This window comes from Etheostoma spectabile, chromosome 15 (assembly GCF_008692095.1).
Source record: "Etheostoma spectabile isolate EspeVRDwgs_2016 chromosome 15, UIUC_Espe_1.0, whole genome shotgun sequence".
Classification (NCBI taxonomy): domain Eukaryota; kingdom Metazoa; phylum Chordata; class Actinopteri; order Perciformes; family Percidae; genus Etheostoma; species Etheostoma spectabile.
Genome location: NC_045747.1, coordinates 21,903,248 through 21,920,392, shown reverse-complemented (window position 1 = coordinate 21,920,392; position 17,145 = coordinate 21,903,248). Strand labels below are relative to the sequence as shown.

The window sequence follows — 17,145 nt, the reverse complement described above, 5'->3', positions numbered from 1 at the left end:
TGGACAATGGCTGTGTAGAAGTGGACCAGCAGCTCCTTAGGCAGGTTGAGCTTCCTGACCTGGCGCAGGAAGTACATCCTGTGCTGGGCCTTTTTGATGATGGTGTTTGTGTTGAGCTCCCACTTCAGATCCTGGGATATAGTGGATCCCAGAAACCTGAAGGATTCCACAGCGGACACACGGGCGTGAGTATGGGGATGGGGGGGAAGAGTGGGAGGTCTCTTCTGATATATATCCTATAATATACATATTATATTAAAATATATATTATACCATATATATATAATATATTTATACATATATAATATATATATTATCATTTTTATATATATATATATATATATACACACACATACCGGTCAAAAGTTTGGGGTCACTACAAATTTCCATGCCACTCCCTTATAGACAGAATACCAGCGATCTGAGTGGGTGGCTGATCTTAATGCAATATCTACATTACCCATATCAGCAACCATTGATCCAATGTTCAGAGGCACATTCTGTTTACTAATCTGATATCATTTTAAAAAACTAACTGAGAAAACACTGGGAATCCTTTTGCAATTATGTAAGCACAAATGTAATTTGAAAACTGCTGACGGGTTTAAAAAAAACAATGCAACTGACTCAGCTGGTATTCTGTCTATAATGGAGTGCAATGGAAATTTCTAAGTGACCCCAAATTTTGACCGGTAGTGTATGCGCGATATATTTCAATTTATAACCCTTCTTCCAACTTCTTATGTTCCTAATTTCAAATGATGTCCCCAAAGGAAACTGTCAACACTTGTTTATCTAAAAAGCAAAAATTTATTCTGGTGGTCATATTCATGCAATTTTGTTGCTCCAAAATGGGATTGTCAAGCAGAAAAACTGACCAACACATGTAATAAAAGATTGACACTTGGCACCTGTGTATCGATACAGTATTGCCACTGAAAATATCGCAAAATGTGTGTCTGTGTGTGTAGGAGTAAGGGCCAGAACTTGAGAATATGGTGTAATCACTGAATGACAGCACCGCCCTCTAGCGGCTCGCTGCTTATATAGTCTGTAGAATGTCCAAGGATTAGGTTTTCCATCCAGGTCCAGAGTTATACGCTAACATCCTACTGCCCTAATGAACACTGTCTTTCCATTTTGCACTGTACAGTTTGACCAGTGTTTGAAGTATATTGAACATAATATAGTTCTTCACAGCATAACCAACTTCCTTCAAAATCTTTGAGGCCCCCATGGGCCAAACACAGCAGTGGGGGCTCTGGCAGGCATCCATATCTACATATGAGAGGTTGTCCGATAGTGGTGTAATGGAGTACAAGAAGCACAAAGTGAAAATGACTTGAGAACATGAGAAGATATACTTTATTAATCCCTCTTGGGGAAATTCAGTTTGGTCATTCAGTCTGTTACTTTCATGAGTTGCTTCTATTATTTAGTCACAGTAGTTCAGTAAAAGAATACATATTTAGTACACCAAAAAGTAAATTGTGTTCCAAGATTTTATTTTGGTGTCTTTTGCTGCTGTCTTTGTTAAGTTTCAATTCAGTTGCTTCAACATCACTGCAAAAGATCCACTCATTTACCAGAGTCAAACAAGAAAAAACCATTTCTTTCTTACTGAGACGTTCCAGTGGCCACAGTCGACTCCTCAGATTTTCCAGTTGAATGCGGGACGTGGATTTTCCTACATGTCAGACCTTCCCACTAGAATGTGAAGTCAAAGACTAATCTCAAAGGGACTGTCAAACTGACGCAGTCACTGCAGACCCTGAAATAAATCCATTGAAGACCAATCCCAGGATAAGACTTTGCTGTCTTCTGTCCAGAACGCAGAGTGGTCTCAACATCTCCTCCCAATCAGGCCGGGTTCAGAAAGAAGTCCCCTCGCAAGATTTGATGTAATCGTTGAAGTCAGCCGGGACACTCAGCATAGAGCAGACCTGGACAATACCACAGAGTTTACGAGTTTAGTTGGTGTGCAATTTGTGCCCTGCTAATACTGACACTAACACTGCAATTGCTCGCACGCACGCACGCACGCACGCACGCACGCACGCACGCACGCACGCACGCACGCACGCACGCACGCACGCACGCACGCACGCACGCACGGCTGTGCTCTGTGTGCACAACAACAAGGCTGTGCTCAACAAGTACAGTTTTCAAACATCCAAAACAAGAAAAGGTCACAAAAACATTAAAAACGCAAAAACAAAACAAACATTGAATTCTACAAAAACAGTCACAGACAACATCATAATGATCCTCCATAACATTTTGGAAATGGGCAAGTGGCACCAGAGTGTCTAGCTTGAGTTGAAGCTGCAGTTTGTTCCATAGAAATGGTGCGAAAGCAGTGAATGCAGTCCAACCCAGATCTGTGAAGACTGCAGGCATTTCTAAAGTGATCCACATCTATGATCTGGTGTTAAAATTTGAGTGTCTCATAGAAATTAATGATGATATATGTGGAGGTTGTTTTAAAAGAAGTGCTTTGTAAATAAACAAGAGAGCATGTTGCTCTCGCCTCACAGATAGAGGGGCCCAACCAACATGTTGGTATAGGGTACAGTGATGAGTGTTACTATCCCCCGTGATAAACTTGAGTGCACAATAGTAAATGGCATCCAGTGATCTTAATGTGGTAGCTGAAGCATGCATATAAATAATATCACAGTAATCTAAAACTGATAAAAAAGTAGCCTGAACAATTTGATGACAGACAAGCCCTCATACTGTAAAGGAACCCTAACTTGAATTTTAACTTTTTGCCTAATTCAATAACATGTTTTCAAAGGAGAGCCTATATCTACACTACATTTATATGCAGGGATTTGCTCGATTTGAGTACCATCCAAACCAGTAATTGCAAGAGTGTTTCTAACTGAAAGTTTAGATCTAGAGAAAAACATAACATTTGTTTTCTTAGTATTTAAATAGTTTAAGCTGTAAAAGTGACCCCTGTAGTATTTTAAAATCAGACCCCAACTGCATAAATGCCGGGTCGGCTGTTGGCGCAATCAAATACATCCCTGTGTCATCTGCGTATAAATGGAATTTACAATGTTTGATATCATCTCCAATAGCGTTTATATACAGTGAGAACAATAGAGGGCCAAGTATTGAACCCTGTGGTACCCCTTTAAGCAAGTGTAAGGGTTCGGACTTCACCCCATCAACCAGGATGGCCTGAGTTATATCTTGAAGATAGTTTTTATACCATCGGCAGGCGTCATAACCCAATCCTATAGCAAACAGTTTGTTAAAAAGGATAGCATTGTCTACCGTGTCAAAGGCTTTTGACAAATCAACAAACAGTGCAGCACAGTGCTTTCTATCATCCAAGGCATTTGAATTATCATTCACAACAAGTATAGTGGCGGATGTGGTACTTTTGCGTTTTACGTTTGCTGTTTACTGACCAAAGATTCTAAGATCTTTGCCAAACAAGAGAGCCTAGAGATGGGTTGATAGTTATCTAAATTACTACAGTCACCTCCCTTACGCAATGGTAGAACAAAAGCTGATTTCCACACCTTAGGGTTATTTCCCGTACTTAAGGTCAAATTGAAGATGTGTGTTACTGGACTAGCAATGAGAGGTGCAGCACACTGCACAGGGGCACAGGGCAGCTAGAACCTTTGCTTCATAGAGTTTCATTCTCTGGACATGTATACTGTACATTCTGTCTGTGTTTGGGAGGCAGACACCATCACCACATTTAAGAGTAAACGTAAAACTCTCCTCTTTGATAATGCTAGGGGGTGATGAATTGCAGGGTTCGCAAAAACCGACGGGGGAGGTTATATAGCTTCAAACACAGTACCCTTCTCTTCTCTGCTTCTCTTTATTGTCGTCAGACTCTCTACCCACCCTTATAGAACTGGCTCAGGTCTGCCTGCACCAGGTCTTTATGCTGTAATAGTTTTAGGCTGAATCCCATTCCTTCGTCTTACCCCTACCCCTTACCCTCGTTTTTGCGCGTTCAAGCGGGACCTAGTGCTGTCCCAATTGTTAGGGGTAGGGGATAGACCAAGGGCTGTATAGCCCTAGAAACCGAGTGTGGACGTGACCTCACTTGTAAACACACAAGCAGTGTGCGGCTGCCGCATCGACCAGAGAGACACATTAATGTAAGTACTTTCGGCTTTGGCTCAGTGGTAGAATGGTTGCTTGCCAATCGGAAGGTTGGTGGTTCGATCCCTGGCCCTGCAGTCCCATGTCGAAGTGTCCTTGGGCAAGACACTGAACCCTGAGTTGCCCCCGGTGCTGCACATTGGTGTGTGAATGTGTGGGAGTGTATATCTGATGAGCAGGTGGTACCTTGTACGGCAGCCTCGGCCACAGTGTATGAATGGTGAATGTATCCTGTATGATGTAAAAGCGCTTTGAGTTGTTAAGACTAGAAAAGCGCTATATAAAACAAGCACATTTCATTTAACGTTGATTTGCACTGCCTTGAATGGACTGTATGCATTGCATAGATTGTATATATACATATATACACACATATATACATATATATATCAACATCTATATATCACATACACACACATAATCTATATATATATATCACATACACATCATACATATATCACATATACACCATATATACATTACACATATCTATATACACCATTAAAATATTACCATAATTATACACATAATATATACACATATCTATATACACACACACACACAACACACACACACACACACACACACACACACCACACACCGTTCAAAAGTTTGGGGTCACCCAAACAATTTAGTGTTTCCTGAAAAGTCACACTTATTCCACCAATGTTGTGAAATGAATAGAATAAGTCAAGACATGACAAGGTTAAATATGATTTGTATTTGAAATAAGATTTTTTTTACATCAAACTTTGCTTGTCAAAGAATCCTCCATTTGAAGCAATTCCAGCATTGCAGACCTTTGGCATTCTAGCTGTTAATTTGTTGGGTAACTGGAGAATTGCACCCACGCTTCCAGAAAGCTCACACAAGTTGGATTGGTTGGATGGCATTCTTGCGTACCATACGGTCAACTGCTCCCACACAGCTCAATGGGGTTCAGATCTGGTGACTGCGCTGGCCACTCCATTACGATAGAATACCAGCTGCCTGCTTTGCTCTAAATAGTTTCTTCACAATTGGAGGTGTGTTTAGGGTCATGTGTTCCTGTTGTAGGATGAATTGGCTCCAATCAAGCGCTGTCCACTGGGTTATGGCATGGCGTTGCAAAATGGAGTGATAGCCTTCCTTATTCAGAATCCCTTTTACCCTGTACAAATCTCCCACCTTACCAGACACCAAAGCAACACCCAGACCTCATATACCTCCACCATGCTTAACAGATGGCGTCAGGCATTCTTCCAGCATCTTTTCATTGTTTCTGCGTCTCACAAAGTTTCTTCTTTGTGATCCAAAAACCTCAAACTTGGATTCACCGTCCCACACTTTTTTCCAGTCTTCCTCGTCCAATGTCTGTTCTTTTGCCCATCTTAATCTTTTTCTTTTATTGGCCAGTCTCAGATATGGCTTTTTCTTTCTTGCCACTGCCCTGAAGCCCAGAATCCCGCAGCCGCCTCTCACTGGATTTGACACTGGTGTTTTGCGGTACTATTATGAAGATGCCAGTTGGGGACCTGTGAGGCGTCTGTTTCTCAAACTAGAGACTAATGTACTTATCTTCTTGCTCAGTTGTGCAACGCGGCCTCCCACTTCTTTTTCTACTCTGGTTAGAGCCGTTTGTGCGTCCTCTGAAGGGAGTAGTACACACCGTTGTAGGAAATCTTCAATTTTTAGCAATGTCTCGCATGGAATAGCCTTCATTTCTAAGGACAAGAATAGACTGTCGAGTTTCAGATGAAAGTTCTCTTTTCTGGCCATTTTGAGCGTTTAATTGACCCCACAAATGTGATGCTCCAGAAACTCAAACTGCTCAAAGGAAGGTCATTTTTTGCTATCTGTAACGACCTAAACGGTTTCAGATGTGTGAACATGATTGCACAAGGGTTTTCTATCATCACATTGCCTCTGAGCCAATGAGCAAACACTTGTACCATTAGAACACTGGAGTGATAGTTGCTGGAAATGGGCCTCTATACACCTATGTAGCTATGCACCAAACCAGATTTTGCAGCTAGAATTCATTTACCACATTACAATGTATAGAGTGATTTCTTCAAAGTTAAGACTAGTTTAAGTTTCTTCATTGAAAAGTAGTGCTTTCCTTCAAAATTAAGGACTTTTCAATGTACCCCAAACTTTTGACGTAGTGTATATATATATATATATATAACATAATATTAACGGCCTATGATACTTTCTACATCTTTACATATACCGCCCTGTATCACACAGGAGACACAGCAGCTGATCCACTTTGGGGCTGAAACGAGCAAAAGTTTCCTAATTCATATGTTCATGCTGTACCCATTCATAATTGCATTGTTACTGTATTATTGTAATCATTTGTAGTTCATTCCTGTTCATGCACTTGTATATTGTTGTTGGTTTTGATATGGGACACTGATGATATGTGAGGCCAACAGGCTTCAGACTGGTCTGGAATATCAGAACAGCTGTAGTTAATTTGTTTGTATGTGGTCTTGCGCATTTTTTTAGTTTTACACATATGAGTGCCTTTTTATGTGTGACATGTTAGTTATGGTTTTAATAGTTGATAATGGTTCTGTAACATCATTTTATGTCATGTTTTTGCCTGTTATGTTTAATTTATCTGCAATAAAGACAGATTTTTGTAAACAAAATGTTTTTCTGAACATCAATGACATTCAAAATGTCGGTGATAACTAAAACAGATATCCAACACACCATGTAGACAAGGTGCATATGTATGTATACATTATACAGTGCCTTGCGAAAGTATTCGGCCCCCTTGAACTTTTCAACCTTTTGACATTTCAGGCTTCAAACATAAAGATATAAATTTATTTTTGTGAAGAATCACCACAAGTGGGACACAATTGTGAAGTGGAACGAAATCTATTGGATATTTTAAACTTTTTAGCAAATAAAAAACTGAAAGTGGTGCGTGCAAAATTATTGGGCCCCTTTACTTTCAGTGCAGCAAACTGACTCAGAAGTTCAGCGAGGATCTCTGAATGATCCAATGTTTCCTAAATGACTGATGGTGATAATAGATCCACCTGTGTGTGATCAAGTCTCTGTATAAGGCACCTGCTCTGTGATAGTCTCAGGGTTCTGTTAAAAGCGCAGAGAGCATATGAAGACAAGGAACCCACCAGGCAGGTCCGTAATACTGTTGTGGAGAAGTTTAAGCCGGATTTGATACAAAAACATTTCCCAATGCTTAAACATCCCAAGGAGCACTGTGCAAGCGATCATTTTGAAATGGAAGGAGTATCAGACCACTGCAAATCTACCAAGACCTGGCCGTCCTGTAACTTTCAGCTCAGACAAGGAGAGACTGATCGAGTGCAGCCAAGACACCCCATGATCACTCTGATGAACTGCAGAGAACTACAGCTGAGGTGGGAGAGTCTGTCATGACAACAATCAGTCGTACACTGCACAATCTGGCCTTCGGAGAAGTGGCAGAAGAAAGCATTTCTCAAAGATATCCATAAAATCTGTCTAAAGTTTGCCACAAGCCACCTGGGAGACACACCAAACAGGTGGAAGAGGTGCCTGGTCAGATGAAACCAAATCAACTTTTTGCACAATGCAAACAATATGTTTGCGTAAAAGCAAACAGCTCATCACCCTCAGCACACCATCCCCACTGTCAAACATGGTGGTGGCAGCATCATGGTTTGGGCCTGCTTTTCTTCAGCAGGGACAGGAAGATGGTTAAAAATTGAGGGGAAGATGGATGCAGCCAAATACAGGACCATTCTGGATGAAAACCTGTTGAGTCTGCAAAAGACCTGAAACTGGGACGGAGATTTATCTTCCAACAAGCATGATCCCAAACATACAGCAAAATCTACAAAGATGGTTCACAGTAAACGTATCCTGTGGTAGAATGGCCAAGTCAAAGTCTAGACCTGAATCCAATCGAGAATCTGGGAAGAACTGAAAACTGCTTTCACAAACGCTCCCATCCAACCTCACAGACTCCAGCTGTTTGGTAGGAAGAATGGGCAAGAATTTCAGTCTCTCATGCAAAACTGGAGACATCCCCAAGCGTCTGCAGCTGTAATCGCAGCAAAAGGTGGCTCTACAAAGTATTAACGCAAGGGGCCGAATAATTTTCACGCACCACTTTTCAGTTTTTTATTTGCAAAAAGTTTAAATACCAAAGATTTCGTTCCACTTCACATTGTGTCCACTGTTGGGGATTCTTCACAAAAAATAAAATTTTTATATCTTATGTTTGAAGCCTGAAATGTGTCAAAAGGTTGAAAAGTTCAAGGGGCCCAATACTTTCGCAGCACTGTACATGTGTATACATCTTGCAAACAAACCTAAGTAGTACACAGATAAGAACATCTGCCTCTGCACCACCAAAGTGAACATAAAATAACTATAAAATATATAAATACATATGACAATGTTGTCAAAACCCACACAATCACCAGACAGAGACGGCATCTTGGAAGTTTGTGATCAATTCTGTATGGTGATGTAACCAAGTGGTGTCCCATTTCATAGGGGTATGTTTCCACTAGGGATGAGCGAGTACAGCATTATCTGTATCTGCTACCACATGTATTATCTGTATATGTATCTGTAATCGAACTGGGCGGGGCTTAACCCGGAAATGGTCAGATTTAACCCGTAAGTGGGTCGGGTTGTCTTGAAATGGGCGGGGCTTTAACCGGTATGTTATTTTAAGCATGCAATTGATATGGGTTGATCAGAAATTGTTATATTTATTGCTGATTAGAAAACTATTTACTACGAGCATCATCAAGATTCAGATCAGTGGTGTTTCAGATTATGATGTTGTCATACTCAATATAACTTTCTTTTTTTAGATCGTGTTATTTTTTTATTTTTGGTTATTTTTTATTTTTTTTATTTCCACACCAGGTATTGTGATGTGTGTGTGGTGTGTGTGTGTGTGTGTGCTGTGTAGTAGAGAGAGACACAAGAGAGAGAGAGAGAAGAGGAGGGGGGGGGGGGCGGGGCAGCTGACAGTTAAAAAAAAAAAATCTCCGATGGCAGAGACGGGATGGCATTTAAACAAAGCAGCATGTCTGAAACCCCGTTCACCAGAAATCTACTGGTTACTATGTAAGGACTACAAACCCCAGTTCACCAGAAATCTACTGGTTGACTATGTAAGGACTACAAACCCCACGTTCACCAGAAATCTACTGGTTACTATGTAAGTACTACAAACCGAAGTTTAAAAACAAACTGAAGCTGAAGAAACCCTAAACGTTAACGGAACAGATCCACGGACCCGATTGACTGACGGAGCGGAGAGAGAGAGAGAGATAGACGAGAAGAGAGAGAGAGAGCCGAGAGCGCAGTCTCCGTGTTCTGTTTGTGTGTGTGAATGACCGAGCGTGTGTGTGGTAGGGGAGGCGCTGTGACTATCACAGAACGCTGCGCGGTCAGCTGAGGATTCAATCCGAGCACGGATATTGACTTGCATTACTCGTATAACACTTGTACTTGCCAAAAGTGCTTTATCCGTACCGGATACTCGTTTCAGCCGGGTACTCGGATCACCCCTAGTTTTCACCCCTACCCCTTACTCCTTGGTTTCAAGGGCCAAGGGGTAGGGGTAAGGGGTAGGGGTAAGACAGAGAAATGGGATTCAGCCTAAGACTCCTGGGGGACTTCCTTTGACATACTGAGCTCCTCTCTCCTTTATCTTTCCATTTGTGTGCATCCATATCCCAGAAATGCTCGTTACGAACCTAGCTCTGGGAGCATATTCCCCAGAGCCCTTATGTTTTTGACACCCAGCAGTTTTCCTTGGATTAGGGTGGCACTTTAATCATGGTCTGTCTGAGGTTTCTTCCTAAAAGGAAGTCTTTCCTCGCCAATGTCGCACTAAATGCTTTGTCGCACTAAATGCTTTGTCGCACTAACATGCTTTACTATTATCAATGTCCAATAAATGGAGTACCTGTCTGAACTTGGCACGAAGTCTCTCCATGTGTTCCTGTAGCTTTTCAGACTGCGGATCATCATGAGGGGAGTTTTGGATCAAACCCAGGAGAGCTTCCACTGCTTTCATACGCTTCCTGACAGCACACACATACAGACAAAACTATCAGCTAGGACACTCTCACCATTAAAAATATGAAGTCATCCAGCAGAGTGTAGAAATAAAAAGTTAAGCAAGACAATCATCTTTTTGAGGAGATCATACCCTGATTTTACATTTGTATTGTGTTGGAGGAGACATTTCCACGTGACGGCAAACCCATAATAGAAGGAAATCTGTCGGTCAGAGAAGGAAAGACTGTAAACTGAGAAGCTGAATGCATTCAAAGCAACACAACTCGACTTGTTCTTAAATAAAATAGGCTAACAGGGTGCCTACCCTGTCTTACTGAACATGTGTTTAACCTAATGGTCACATACATAATAGGGTCAGTGACCAGTTCTTATTAAAGTTCAGACTTAAGGATACAGAGGGATGTCTGATAAATTATGTCAGTTCTGTGTAGATGGTACTTATACCAAAAGATAATGAACAGTACACTGACACATCTACAGTCTGGTGTGTTGGGTAAATGGGTAATGTTAAGGTACTACACTACATATAACCCTATATGGCAGAATAAAGCAGAAGAGTCCCTGTGCTAACTCACCTCAGTGGACAGCTTTGCCCCGTGAGCGGTTCCATGTCGCCGACCGTCTTGCAGTCCTCGGTGGGTCCCTTTATCAAATCCCTCTCGGTAGCCCTCCCCTCGGAACCTGAAAAACAATCGCACCCTTTCTCAATGGTTGTTGCTAGACTGTTTTACATTATTTTTGGGATGTGTTGAATGATGCTTGGCGAGCGGAATACAAACTACTTAAACTGTAAACATCGGTTAAAAATTCACCTGTCGTTAGTATTACGGATGTGTATCGAGAATCGGTCCTAAACTGGGACCGGTCCCAGACTGGTTCTTACCGAAATAATAATATCAATAAGCTCCTGGGGCCTCGTTTATAAAACCTGTTACGTAAGAAAAAGTTGTGTGAAGCAGAGGGAAATTTGCTGTTGCAAGATTCCTCGCCAAAGTCGGGATATAAAAAGAATTTCCATGTGCCCAGTTTTCCGCAACCTTTTGACCATGCGTGTGATGGTGCGTAACACTCCCAAGGCTTTGTAGACTGTGCTTTAGTGAACGCCGATGGTAACACTAAATATCACATGGATAGAGTACTCTGGATGCAGAGTGCACAGCCGGCATCTGAAACACCTGCTCCACTTAACCCTTTTGTGGTGTTTTGGGTCTGTGGGACCTGTTTTCAATGTTTGCAGAAAGAAAAATTATGCTATTTATTATCTATTTAATATATACTATTTTCTTCTAACTCAAACTCATTGACCTTTCTGTGAAGGACATTAAAGATAACTTGTATTAAATGACTGCACATGGTACACCCCCTAAATGGAGTGTATTTAAATGTAGGTGCTATGAAACTATGTTGTATTTCTGCACCTGCTATTCTCACACAAAGTTACACAATTTTTACATTTCAAGCACTATCAGCTGTTCTGATTAAGTTCTTAGGAGTAAGCACCAATAGTGACCAAAAATCTTGTTGCTATTATTCAATTTTTATAATTGAATTTCTTTGTTTTCTCACAAAAACAAAAATGATCATCTGATCATAAATGTGATCTCACAGGGGTAAATGGCAAATATGAACCATAAATGATGTATGTATCATTGGTAATTGAGCTAAAGTATACATTTGTTAAGTATTTTTACATAAATTATTATGGCTGTATTGATTTTTAAAAGTCTAGTAATGTGGTGGATACCCTAGACCCATGAACATTGACTGTTTAACAAAATTATGAACACCACACAAGGGTTAATTACCCTGACTTCAATCCACTACCGGTTTACTGGACTTAATTAACCTATTGGGACAATAAATAAATAGTGCTACAGTTCCCTATGGCCCGTGCATTGCAACCAATCAACAGCATGGCAGATTTGGTCTTGCTCGAAGAATTAATAAGAGGACCTCGATCTCAAAATCACTGAATAGTGTTTTTTACCAATTTTTCCGTTTCACGATTGGTCATCAAGGGTTCCTTTACAAGGCTGGAATATTCATCGATTGATTGATTGATAGATAGATATGGACCTTATTAGGACACGTATGGGACGCCCTTGGGAGGAGTGTGATGCTTGTGCACGACCATGTAACGTAACGCATGTCCGTATTTATAACGAGAAGAGTGTGTACAGCTGTGCGCCGCATGGTGTTATAATCAGAGTGTTGTTATTTTTTGGTGCACGAAATCATTCAGAATAGAAAATATGTTGAGTTTTTATAAATAAGGCCGCAGGACAAACAATACTGGTTTTCAATCGTTTTTATGTAATGCCAGGTCTAGGCATCTGGGAATGATTTTTAAAACAAAATATGTTAGGCTACACAACATCTACAGTCCCTGACAAAAGTCTTGTCGCTTCTCTATTTTGTAGAAACACCTGCTATTAACCTGACTTTAAATTCATCAATTGGTGTAAGAATAGCTCATATGAAAAGCTAAAACCCTCCCAATGATGTTCAATGGACTGAAAAAAATAGTTTCCCTAAAAAGATGTATTATTTAAACAAGACAGAAGGTTCAAATTTATGGCAGACAAAGTGTGGCGCCTGTCATCAGGAATAGCTAGAAAGCAGTCTTGCATGCCCCAGAGTTCATCATATTCTTTGGTTTGGTCTTCCATGCTTCCTCTTTCATCCTACCCCCATATGCTCAATGATGTTCATGTCTGTGACTGGGCCGGCCATCCTGGAGCATCTTGATCTTCTTCGCTTGGAACTTTGAAGTGGAGTATGGAATGATGCGGGAGCACATCCTGCTGCGAATTTGGCCTCTTTTATGGTGGGAATATAAGAGGTAGCTAAGATTTCTTGGTATTTGAGACTATTGATGTTGCCTTCCACCCTGCGATCTCTCCCACACCCCATCCATCTGGATGTAACCCCAGACCTGATTTTTCCGCCACCAACTTCACTGTTTTCTGGTGAATCTTGGATCCATGGCGGCTCCAGTAGGTCTCCTGCATATTTGCGGCGACTGTTGGTGTAATTCACAGAAGATTCATCTGAAAAATCCACTTTCTTCCACTTCTCCACGTCCATCCTTTTAGCAGGCTGTGGCCTTGGCAAATGCCACACGTTGTTTTCAATTGTCTTTGTTTATTGCTGGCTTCGGGCACAGATTTCGACCATGGAGGCCATTTCGAGACAGAATCCGACAAACCGTTCTGGTGACACAGGGACTTCAGGGGACCAGGTCTGGTGGAGCTCTGCTGCAGGTGAAAATGGGCTGGCTTGGATTTTCGAGCCAACAAACGGTCCCTCCGGCAGTTTGTCTTGCGGGGTCGCCTGACCTGGGCTTGTCAAAAACATCTCCATGTCCTTCAAATGTTTTTTTTATCTCTGTACTTGACTAGACACATTGAAGTTGTCTGCCACATCAGCAGTGGACTGGTCTTCAGCTCTTGATAATCCAAACTTTAGTCCAGGTTGAATCTTAGGCATGTTGCAGAGGTCTAGTTGCAGTTGATGCGAAGGTCTAGGTACTGGGGTTGTTTTTATACCACACCTGAGACCTCATTGATCCTATTAGTCACAGTGAAGCTCATATGACAGCGACAACACTTATGTCTTTGCAAAAATTGACTCAATGGGCTTTACCAAGCTGTGAATATGAATACTTTTTGAGTTTCTTTTTCACTGAAACATTATTCAAAAGCTGTTGGGATTAAAATGACCATTTCTTTAAATAAATCTTGATTAGAAATATATTTCAGCGCATTTCAGGTCATTTGTACCAAGCGACAAGACTTTTGTCAGGGACTGTACATATGTACACAGTAAACATAGCATGTGTCCTGTTTTTATAGTCTTTATGCCAAGTTTATTTCGCGTTCGCACCGTAGGCTAGCCCCATGCTTTAGCTATTTAACTGTTTTTTTAAAAAGCTACAAAATAACCCATTTGTTGTTTTGAGACTCACATTTTCAAATATGCTTGTTATGCTATTGACGACACAGGTTAAGCTTAACATTGATACACATGCCTTCCCATTGTTTTCTTATAGGGAGAGCGGCGCCGCCCAACAAGGCGCAGCGCTATCCTTGGTGACACGCACTGCGAATTGCCGTCGTGCGCTGCACTCAAAGTTCAACTTATTTTTGCCCTAGTTACCACTAGTTTTGCTTTGCCAGATCCTTCTCCAAAGCACGCTCAGGAAAGGTTTGGCTACTCCACATCGCATTCGGGGATGGGAGCAGTGCACTTTGAAAAAGTAACTTAGTTACTTTACAGATTATCTTAAAAGTAACAAAGTTAGATTACAAGTTACTTTATTTTATAGTCAGCAGCTGCCGAAAACACCCCCGCTACCTCAACATAAAATGACAACCCGTTTACTGTGAGTCAGCTCAGCATTGACAGTAGTAGGGATCTTGTTCATAATGCCATGAACATACTGCCCCACCAACTTCTTCAATTCTCCCCCACTTACTGGTTCTGCACCAAAGTCGGACTTTTGTTGTTTGGGTGGTGGGGAGTGCTGGGACTTGCTTTGTATGTTTGACTGCAGTGCTGCGACTCCAAATGTTTCTTCAAATTTGACATAGTGTTTTTGTAGCTAGATAGCGCTTTGTCACCACCAGCACAGAGTGTACAGCGGACCTTAATATTGCCATCTTTAGCTGACACAAACTTAAGATAGTGACTGTATTTCCAGCTAGAAAATGTGTGTTTCTCTCCTCCCTCCATTGTTGTTTACATTTGTGTTGCTGCTTGGTGTACAGATGAACTGTCCTCATGCTGAAAACGTGACTTGTTGCAAACGTGACTTCACTCCCCGAAAATAAAAATAAGGAAAATGACAAAAATACTGCAGTAAAGCACAGTGACTTGTATAAGTAACTTTAATCTGAAAAAAATTTAGAAAACAGTGACGCGTTACTTGTTAATGAAAAAAGTATTCAGATTAGATTAACGCGTCACCTGCATCACTGGATGAAAAACATGCTCTGGTTTATGGGCATTTCTTTAAACCAAACTGTTTTGGGCGGTGCTAAGCTCAACACAGAGCCGCTACAAAATAGTCCGGTGAGAGAAAACTCAGATTGGACAGATAGTCTAGCAGCTGTCTGGATTTACCCTGCAGAGATCTGAGGACCAGGTAACCATAGTCCTCCGACTGGACAGATAGTCTAGCAGCTGTCTGGATTTACCTTGCAGAGAGCAGTTAACCTTAGTCCTCAGAAACCCACCGAATTTAAAATTCCAACACAAAGAAAGTGGATGGAAAAACAAAATACATGCATCTGGCTGAGTTTCCTGCAACACTGGAGCAATCCCGGAAGTGGAACGTCAAGGACATAGATTAAGTTAATGCTGATCTTTCAAGGCGCAACCAATTCCATAACATTACTGCGCTTTCACTCCCTCTTTGGTTTTGCCGCTTATCATGTTTAGGCGGCTTGAGCTACTGATGCGCTAACGTTGCCCATCCCATACTATGTTCAGCAGTTCACTGCCACACTATCAGCTGCCTAGCCATCTAGCTTATTTGCTAACCTGTTGTGTTTTGTACTTCTTTGAGAGGACTTGGTGTCCATTAGTGAGGTGCTTGGCGACATTTGAAGTGTTTCCTTTCTTGCACAACACTGTTTTATCGCACCATTTGGCTTCTTTATGTCAGTGGGTTTGTAATGAGTATGGCTTTGTAGGCAAAGTAGTCCTACAGTAAATTTCTGATTTTTTTTAGACGATACATCGCTGTTATTGTCAGTAGTAGACATGTTGGGGCAAAATCATTGCTTCTCTCTCTCTCTCTCAATTGGAGCTAAGGCTCATGCTGCATCAATGCACTGTTGCATCAAAACACAGTGACCGTAGACCGTACAAGCATGCATATATATACATATATATGATTTTGTGCAGTGGCGAGTGAATTTGCTCAATCAACAAGTAGGTTTGCACGATATTGACAAAATGTGATATTGCAATATTGATTATAAATATTGCGATATCAATATTTTTTAAGTTACGGGAAAACTTATCAAAATAAATCCATAACAAACATGTTTTCTTGCAACACAAGAAAGGAGAAATCAAGCCATTCCTGGCGGAACCCGAGTCCATCCCTGTGAGCGTTCTGCTTCAACTGAGCGTCTTGGGACCATCTACAAAGTGCAAAACTGAAAGTGGATATAGAGAAAAATTACAACTGCTTTACTGTTATTGAAAGTAACATTTCCAAATTCACTCCACACATCTAAGGTCTCCCTGTCACCATAAAAAAGATGGCTCAGCTTATTTATATTTACATTTTCATTGGTGAAAGAATGTCATAGCTTCACTCTTATTAAGCCTAGCTCTTCCAAAATCCCTCAGTGTAACTACTGTATGCTCTTATTGTAATCTACCAGTAATACCGTAGTACCTGTATTTGAAATAATTACCCGGTACAGGTTTCAAACTGACACAGTGGTGGTGTTTGATTATTTCTGAACCAAATTGCTCTGTCGCCCTATTGGCTGTTATGGGGATATTTTTGCAAATGTTTCTTAAAAAATGAATTAACTCGGCCCACTGGAATGCTATGGCTTTTCAATATATTTACAACAATTGTAATTATCAAACAAATTGAATAAATATATAAATAATACACGCCTGCTTTAAATACAAGCCTTGTGCAGTTCAGGTAAATAAAGGTCAAGGTTTTTATTTGGGGAATTGCGGTACGTTGAGAAGGAGACCCAAGATGTGTGGAGTGAATTTGGAAGCGTTAAAGCAAGTTGAAATTGATCTTTGTCTCCACTTTCAGTTTAGCACTTTGTAGACGGTCCCTAGACACTAAGCTGAAAGCAGAACGGTACAATTTAAATTTAAATTTTATTTATAGTATCAATTCATAACAGGAGTTATCTCGAGACACTTTACAGATAGAGTAGGTCTAGACCACATTCCAGAATTTAC

At 40.9% G+C, this 17,145-nt stretch overlaps 1 protein-coding gene across 1 annotated transcript in view; it reads right to left on the bottom strand.

The window, feature by feature from the left end:
* Nucleotides 1-1,491: 1,491 nt before the first annotated feature.
* The window catches only part of lto1 (LTO1 maturation factor of ABCE1), a 16,411-nt gene continuing 757 nt past the window's right edge, over nucleotides 1,492-17,145 (bottom strand). The window contains exons 2-5 of the mRNA XM_032538103.1: nucleotides 10,773-10,878; nucleotides 10,328-10,398; nucleotides 10,082-10,199; nucleotides 1,492-1,943 (exon numbers count right to left, since the gene is read on the bottom strand). Of these exons, the coding sequence (XP_032393994.1) occupies nucleotides 1,872-1,943; nucleotides 10,082-10,199; nucleotides 10,328-10,398; nucleotides 10,773-10,878 (367 nt within the window). The 3' untranslated portion in view covers nucleotides 1,492-1,871. The remainder of the gene's footprint in view (nucleotides 1,944-10,081; nucleotides 10,200-10,327; nucleotides 10,399-10,772; nucleotides 10,879-17,145) is intronic.